The following is an 8,967-nucleotide window of genomic DNA, read 5'->3' as shown; positions in this document are numbered from 1 at the left end:
AAATGTGCTGAATGTGAGAAACTGGAGGTGATCGAGGAACAAATTAATGAGGGTGTGAGGGATCAAACCCCCCTCTTTATTATGGTGGGGTAAGGTGAGGGGAAGTTACTGCACTGGTTCCTCTGCATTACCCACTTCTCACCGTATGAAATAGGAAAGTGAGACTGTGTCAGTATGGAGCAGAACTGCTGGACCTGAGAGAGTATCGGGAGCATTTATCAAAGTCTCACTCATGTACTGTATCTGCTTTTTATTCATACTATGGAACTGTACAGTATGTTACTATGTTACACTATGAGGACTTTACTGGTCTTTTGGCTGTTAATCTCCGACTCTCGTTATACTTTTGTAGATGGTTATGTTGTGACACAATCCTGAGCCATTAAAGTTTTGCAGTGTTTGAAATTAAGTTCCTGTTTGCGAATGGACCATATGTGTTTTTTGGTGCCCCTGTCTTCTCCGACTCATTTGGGGTTAATGATTTAGGTTTGAAAGAGCTGATACTAAATGCTGTATATTTGTCCAAAAAACTGACCATTCCAATTCTGTTTTATATACAGGCACATTCTAAAACCCATATGGATTAACCTCCAGCGGACCACTGCCCACTGCCAGCACCTCCAGAGGACCACTGTCCACTGCCAGCACCTCCCAGAGGACCACTGTCCACTGCCAGCACCTCCCAGAGGACCACTGCCCAGTGCCAGCACCTCCCAGAGGACCACTGCCCACTGCCAGCACCTCCCAGAGGACCACTGCCAGCACCTCCCAGAGGACCACTGCCACTGCCAGCACCCCCCAGAGCAGCACTGCCCACTACCAGCACCTCCCAGAGGACCACTGCCCGCTGCCAGCACCTCCCAGAGCAGCACTGCCCACTACCAGCACCTCCCAGAGCAGCGCTGCCCACTGCCAGCACCTCCAGAGCAGCACTGCCCACTGCCAGCACCTCCAGAGCAGCACTGCCCACTGCCAGCATGGATCCACGCTTGTTAAGTGAGTAGAGGAGATAATTTAGTGTCTTTGGAATATGCAAGGGGGAATATCTGATTATTTGGCAGTTATGTGAGTCAAACACCCAAACTAATCTTGTTTGCTTATAGAACCACCAGCAGGTAAGAAGATAATATATCTTCACCTCTGTCATGTTCTGACAGAAGGGCTAGTAATACATTTCTAATAAAAAAAAAAAAAAAAACATTTGTCTAAGGTTGGTCTAAATCAGGGCTGCACAACACGCGGCCCGCCTGGCCTCTCTGTGTGGCCCTCGATGAGATTTAAAAAAAAAAAAAAAAACTTTGAAAAAAAATAAATGGCGGCGATTCCCCGCGGTCCCGGCGCGCATCCGCAGGGCCCGCTCCCTGCTCCCTTCCACCACCCCCACCCCCCGCTCGCAACTTGGGACGGAGGGGGAAGTCACAGCCAGCTGAGCTCTTCTGCGGCCGCTCCCCCCCCTGATCCGAACTTGGATATGTGCAGGGGGGTGAGGTGAGGTGCATTGAGGTGAGGTGCAGGGGGGTGATGTGAGGTGCAGGGGATGTGATGTGCAGGAGGGGGGGGTGATGTACAGGAGGGGTGATGTGAGGTGCAGGGGGTGAGGTGCAGGGGTGATTGGAGGTGCAGGGGTGATTGGAGGTGCAGGGGTGATTGGAGGTGCAGGGGTGATTGGAGGTGCAGGGGTGATTGGAGGTGCAGGGGGGTGATTGGAGGTGCAGGGGGGTGATTGGAGGTGCAGGGGGGTGATTGGAGGTGCAGGGGGGTGATTGGAGGTGCAGGGGGGTGATTGGAGGTGCAGGGGGGTGATTGGAGGTGCAGGGGGGTGATTGGAGGTGCAGGGGGGTGATTGGAGGTGCAGGGGGGTGATTGGAGGTGCAGGGGGGTGATTGGAGGTGCAAGGGGGTGATTGGAGGTGCAGGGGGGTGAGGTGCAGGGGATGTGATGTGCAGGAGGGGGGGGGGGTGATGTGCAGGGGGGTGATGTGAGGTGCAGGGGTGATTGGAGGTGCAGGGGGGTGATGTGCAGGGGATGTGATGTGCAGGGGATGTGATGTGCAGGAGGGGGGGTGATGTGCAGGAGGAGTGATGTGAGGTGCAGGGGTGATTGGAGGTGCAGGGGTGATTGGAGGTGCAGGGGTGATTGGAGGTGCAGGGGTGATTGGAGGTGCAGGGGGTGATTGGCGGTGCAGGAGTTGATTGGAGGTGCAGGGGGGTGATTGGAGGTGCAGGGGGGTGATTGGAGGTGCAGGGGGGTGAGGTGTAGGGGATGTGATGTGCAGGAGGAGTGATGTGAGGTGCAGGGGGTGAGGTGCAGGGGTGATTGGAGGTGCAGGGGTGATTGGCGGTGCAGGAGTTGATTGGAGGTGCAGGGGGGTGATTGGAGGTGCAGGGGGGTGAGGTGCAGGGGATGTGATGTGCAGGAGGGGGGAGGTGATGTGCAGGAGGGGTGATGTGAGGTGCAGGGGATGAGGTGCAGGGGTGATTGGAGGTACAGGGGTGATTGGAGGTGCAGGGGGAGAGAGTGGTGTGAGGTGCAAGGGGAGAGAGTGATCTGAGGTGCAGGGGGGAGAGTGATGTGAGGTGCAGGGGGGGAGAGTGATGTGAGGTGCAAGGGGAGAGAGTGATGTGAGGTGCAAAGGGAGAGAGTGATGTGAGGTGCAAGGGGAGAGAGTGATGTGAGGTGCAAGGGGAGAGAGTGGTGTGAGGTGCATGGGGAGAGAGTGATGTGAGGTGCAGGGGGGGGGAGTGATGTGAGGTGCAGTTGGGGAGAGTGGTGTGAGGTGCAGGTGGGGGAGAGTGGTGTGAGGTGCAGGGGGGGGAGAGTGGTGTGAGGTGCAGGGGGGGAGATGGTGTGTGGTGCAGGGGGGGAGAGTGGTGTGTGGTGCAGGGGGGGAGAGTGGTGTGTGGTGCAGGGGGGGAGAGTGGTGTGTGGTGCAGGGGGGGAGAGTGGTGTGTGGTGCAGGGGGGAGAGTGGTGTGAGGTGCAGGGGGGAGAGTGGTGTGAGGTGCAGGGGGGGAGAGTGGTGTGAGGTGCAGGGGGGGAGAAGGATGTGAGGTGCAGGGGGGGAGAAGGATGTGAGGTGCAGGGGGGGAGAAGGATGTGAGGTGCGGGGGGGTGGGATGTGTGTGGTGTGCAGGGGGGCATTGTGTGTTTGATGTGGAGAGGGAGTATTATGTGTGTGGGTGAGGGGGAGATGGGGGTCTGAGAGATAGATGGGGAGTATCGCAAAGGTTGATAGTGAGGGGTTCTGGGGGAGATATGAGGATGATGATGATGATGATGATGATGATTTTACCCGTGCGGCCCAATTTTTTTTCCCTTGGAGCAGTTCGGCCCTTCTCGCTTTACGAGTTGTGCAGGCCTGGTCTAAAGCATGCATACAATTATAAGATACCTGTCCTAATTAAAAAAATGATTTATCTAAGGTTATATTGAGGATATTATTGTTATTGAGGTTTGAACATTGGTAGCTCCAAATCTTTTCAGCACTCGGGGGTAAAAACTTCTTCAGCACTCAAAGGGTTAAATAAGTAAAATCAATCACTTCACCCCTCCCCCATAGGAATCAGTATAGAGTATTTCTGTATACTGATATCACAGTATATATATCACATTTGCTCACTCCCTTTCATATATCTCCATCTCGCCTTCCTTCACTGCTTCTCAGTTCACATGAACTCCTTTCTTACCTGCGCCTTCTGACACCACACAGCTATACCCCCAGCAATAAAGCACACCCCTACAAATCATCCTCACACATCTTCTTTCTATCCATGCTTCTCCTCCTTGCTTCTGGGGATATCTGTCCCAATCCTACTCCCTGCCTTATTCCTACATGCGCTCGTCCTCGCCTGCCAATTGCAACCTCTACACCTTCTGGTGTCAACCCCTCCAACCTTATACCCATCCCCTGCCACCCTCCCTCCTCTCTCCCTTTCTCCTGTGCCCTTTGGAATGCTCACTCCCTTTCTAACAAGTTCCTTTCTGTGCATGACTTTTTTCTCTCTCGCTCTCTGCTCTTATTTGCTATAACTGAGACCTGGCTCACCCAGTCTGACTCTGCTCTGTAATATTCCAATTCTGTTTTATATACAGGCACATTCTAAAACCCAACACATATAGATTAAGTAACCTCTGGTCAGCACCTCCAGAGGACCACGGCCCACTGCCAGCACCTCCAGAGGACCACGGCCCACTGCCAGCACCTCCAGAGGACCACTGCCAGCATCTCCAGAGCAGCACTGCCCACTACCAGCACCTCCAGAGGACCACTCCCCACTGCCAGCACCTCCCAGAACAGCACTGCCCACTGCCAGCACCTCCCAGAGCAGCACTGCCCACTGCCCACTGCCAGCACCTCCCAGAGCAGCACTGCCCACTGCCAGCACCTCGCAGAGCAGCGCTGCCCACTGCCAGCACCTCCAGAGCAGCGCTGCCCACTGCCAGCACCTCCCAGAGCAGCACTGCCCACTGCCAGCACCTCCAGAGCAGCACTGTCCACTCCCAGCATGGATCCACACTTGTTAAGTGAGAAGAGGAGATAATTTAGTGTCTTTGGAATATGCAAGGGGGGAATATCTGATTATTTGGCAGTTATGTGAGTCAAACACCCAAACTAATCTTATTTTCTTATAGACCCATCAGCAGGTAAGAAGATAATATATCTTCACCTCTGTCATGTTCTGCCAGAAGGGCTAGTAATACATTTTTTTACAAGAGGTATTATATTATACCAATATCAGAGGAGGTGATATCACAAGAAGCGCCCCCACTCCCAGCTTTACATGATGGGTTTTCCTTTTCTTGTTGCCAGGTTTCCCAGTGATTGTACCGGAGAGGTTAGAGATTAAGACAGAGAAAGAAGAACCGAACACAGAGGAACAGCTGACCCCAATAAAGGAAGAAATAGATGCATTTCCTGTTTGTGGTAAGTACCCTTACATCCTCACTTGTCTTTATTCAGTATGTTTAAAAATGGACTGAAATGTGTACAATATTTTGGGAAATAATATTAAAGCGTGCATACAATAAGATACCTGTCCTAATGAAAAAAATGATTTATCTAAAGTTATATTGAGGATATTATTGTTATTGAGGTTTGAACATTGGTAGCTCCAAATCTTTTCAGCACTCGGGGGTAAAACTTCTTCAGCACTCAAAGGGTTAATAACAAAGTAAAATCAATCACTTCACCCCTCCCCCATAGGAATCCGTATAGAGTATTTCTGTATACTGATATCACAAGAAGCGCCCCCACTCCCAGCTTTACATGATGGGTTTCCCTTTTCTTATTGCCAGGTTTCCCAGTGGTTGTACCGGAGAGTTTAGAGATTAAGTCGGAGCAGGAAGAACCGAACACAGAGGAACATCTGACCCCAATAAAGAGTGAAACTGTTCCATTTCCTGTCTCTGGTGAGTACCTTTTCTCCTTTGTCTGCACAAAGGGGTGTTATCTTGTTACAAGGCGCATGGTCACATTTAGTGAATATTCATGGTTCATCGCCTCTCATAGGAAGTCCCCAGGCCTGCTGGGTGTTCTGGGACAAGCCACATGCAGCAGAGTTAGAAGTGCAATATGGCTCTCAAACACGTATAAAGGTTGGAAATGCAGAGTTATGGGTATCTGACCATCTATAGATACGATATAACGCCTTTTTCGAAAACAAATTCAAGGGACCCTTCCCTAACTAACCTGGTTCCCCAGCTTAACAATACCCTCTCATTTAGGGTCATTAGATACGCAATAATAGCCACAGTCTTTAGACATAGCTTAACTGATAGATGGGGGACAGAGTCCCAAGAGTCCCGGCAATTCTTCCGGACAGTGAAAGTCATGATGGGGGCATCCTCCCTGTTCTGCATACAGCGTAGCAGCGTTCCCCCAGACTCCGGGCTCTAGGAGAAAAAATGAAGCAGCAAACCTAGCTGCCATAAATACCTGTTCCTTAATTAGGATAGCAGGTGAGGGAGAACTAGATGATTAAACTGACCAGTTTTCATCCCTCTGTAGACAGCCTGTAGGACGATAGTTGAGGCGTGTATACGCCGATCATTTTCTCTTTCCCATCTTCCTTTGGATAAGAGCTTTGCAGTGCTTCTGAATAATTTTAATGCTTTTCTCCCTTTTCAATACGTTTAGTCCACTTGTGAGAGAATTATTTTCTTTGTGTACATCTCGCAATTCTGCTCTCGGAGCCTCCATCTCTTCCTGGCGCTGGCTCTCAGTGTGCATGAACGCATCCCTCATTACGTTTAGGAACTCTGCCTTCATTACGTCTAGGGCCTCTACAAATCTCGTTGCTAGGGTCCCATCAGCTTGACTTTCCCAGGTTTCTTTCTCCTGGTCTTCCTGACTGTTGGGGATGGAGCAGCGTCTCTGCTCTTCTAGCTCATTCTTCAGTTTCTGGACCTTCTCGTGCTCCCTCTCATACTGCTCTGCGGGGACACACTGGGTACTGAGACGCTCATTCCTGAAAGGACACCACTTTATGTGGTCAGACACATAACGCATTAAACACATTTTTTCCTCCATTTTTGCACTTTCAGGTGTATTCTTCACCCTGACCTCTGGGGGTGCTATTGCGTCAATACTTTTCACACACTTCCCTGTGTATGCTGTATGCAGAACTGGTAGTCATACACAGTAGGACAGACTTTACTCCGTCTGTACTTTACTTTGGCTGGGCGGCCATTTTAAACCCCCGCATTTATTTGCAAACCCACTGAGATTAGTGTTGTAGCTACAAGGTTATAATATACACCAAATAAACTGGGTTGAATTGAATACGACTGTGATATAATAAAGAGATTTTATTCCTTAAAAGACAGGTGGACACACAATGTTGGACAAATAACAAACGGAATATATACACTTAGGGAAGGACCAATGAAATAACCAGGATTCAGGTTAGCAGTTCATCAGGCATCAGATATCATTCAGGTAGAATCACGAAGAACACTGGGCATAGAGCTTACAATCGTTTATATGTGGTTTGGGCTCTATCCCTATGTGACGGAAGCTTGTCCAGGGTTATAATAATACACACAAATAAAAATATAACTGGGTTGAATCGCATACGGCTAAGATATGATAAATTAAGTTTATTCCTTGAAAAAGGTGAACACACAAGATTATACAAATAACATAGAGAATATGGACACTTACGTTAGGGCAATGAAGTGATTTGGATTAGCAATTCATTTATCAACACAGGATAAAGAAACGAAGACATGATCGAAGACAATGGGCATAGAGCTTACAATCAGTTATATAGGACTTGAGCCCTATACCATAGCATTGGGTGCCAGGTATTTGTTATCAATTACCTCTACCCAATTATCCTTTGCCACCTCACGTGGGAAGCAAGGGAATACCTGCCCCCATGGGTGGGCATTATTCTAATCAGGGGCTCATTTCCCTAGCCCTCTTCCCAACAGACCGGCGTCCCCTAGTCTGCTTTGGGCAGGAAAACCTTTGTCTGAAGGTGTGATTTATTACCCCTACAAAACAACTCAGGTCCTGCTCTACTCCGCCCCAGCATATACAATCAGGGTGGGGGAGCCTTTGACCAGGGGGCCTGTTGTAGACCTACAGTCGCCCCCTGAACATTAACATACTGCAGAGCCGGTATCCTTCCCGGGCTTTTATGCCAGACTCCAAATACAGTACATTTCCACAATTATATTTATATTAAAATAATCCGTTAGGCTGGGCCGAGCGAGCTACAAATTGCCATATCCTCATGCCGGAGGGGATTCTACACGGTGGCCAATTTTCAGCTCGCTGGGACCCACCGAACCGGAGTTACAGAAATGCACTTTAAATGCACATTTACAGAAATTGCATTTCTCTGCCATTGATGTCAATGGCAAAAACCCAAACTAAACAATTAACCTGACCGTCCTGTTGCTCAGAGATGGTCGGTATTTGCCATGCCGGAACGAGGACTACATGGTGGCCAAATCCCAGCTCTCTATTCCGCACAGAACCGGAGTTATGGACTTCAGTTTTTTTCAGTTTTTAACTTAGCCGTTTACCTTGCGGCTTCTACCTCCATTGGAATCAATAGGGCCTCAGCTGCTATTGGAGTCAATGGGCAACTCGCACTTTTCACAGTTAACCCTACTCCGTTTGGTTGAGGGGAGAGGGCTGGAAATTGCCATGCAGTCATGCCGGAACAGTGATTTATATTCTGGCCAAATCCCAGCTCTCCGGTCCCCACGGAACCGGAGTTATGAGTTTTCAGTTTACACTGTTTCATACTTACTGTTTAAAAGCCACGCAGCTTACCTCCGCCATTGCGGTCAACGGTAGGACTCTCATGGCCGGCACGACCCTTTCTCGTCGCCATTAATTGTCGGACCCGATTGGGGTTGAGTGAGGGGGTTCCTAGGGGCTAGGGGCAAAAAGAATTTTATTTCGGAATGCCCTAGAACAAAAGTTTCCCACGCTAATTGGTGGTGAACTGGACCGAAGCTATGTTCCCACTCCAATTGTGTGATAAAAGCTCCTCATTGACATTGTACCCGTTTCTGCGGTTTTGCGTTCTGGCTGGCTGGCTGCCAGCTCGTTCCTGGAGGTCGGCTTTGAGGAATCCCATTGAAATACATTACTCCAGTCACTTTCAATGGGGAAGCTCCGCTCCTCTCGGGCGCCACCTGCAGGTCTTCTATGATATCGGGCCCAAACCACTGAAATTTCCATTAACTTGCATGGGGCTTCAATGGCGGTCTATGGACAGGCTGCAAAATGGAGCCTGAAAAGGCGGGAAAGGGGTCAAAGAGACATAAACCTGCAAATGCAATTAACACTTTCCCTCCCGGCCTGATCCCAGTGTATGTGGTTGATGCATACACTGTACAGGTACAAACACCAATAATTGTACTAACATATACATCTAGCAATTGGAACCCATTTAACCATGAGTCAGGGGAATAAGAATACATGAAATCCCTTTAAATGAGAATACAT

The 8,967-nt window shown here is 49.6% G+C and overlaps 1 protein-coding gene across 1 annotated transcript; it reads left to right on the top strand.

Moving 5' to 3' along the window:
- Positions 1-977: 977 nt before the first annotated feature.
- On the top strand, positions 978-5,408 carry LOC142476743 (uncharacterized; the record flags this gene model as incomplete). The annotated part of the gene is made up of 4 exons (XM_075581903.1): positions 978-996; positions 4,125-4,523; positions 4,810-4,923; positions 5,295-5,408. Coding segments are annotated over exons 1-4 (646 nt in total), but the record flags the coding sequence as incomplete, so codon positions are not given.
- Between the last annotated feature and the right edge of the window lie 3,559 nt (positions 5,409-8,967).

Source organism: Ascaphus truei, unplaced genomic scaffold, assembly GCF_040206685.1.
Source record: "Ascaphus truei isolate aAscTru1 unplaced genomic scaffold, aAscTru1.hap1 HAP1_SCAFFOLD_1684, whole genome shotgun sequence".
Taxonomy (NCBI): domain Eukaryota; kingdom Metazoa; phylum Chordata; class Amphibia; order Anura; family Ascaphidae; genus Ascaphus; species Ascaphus truei.
The sequence above is the reverse complement of the archived record's forward strand: the minus strand, read 5'-3'. Positions and strand labels throughout refer to the sequence as shown.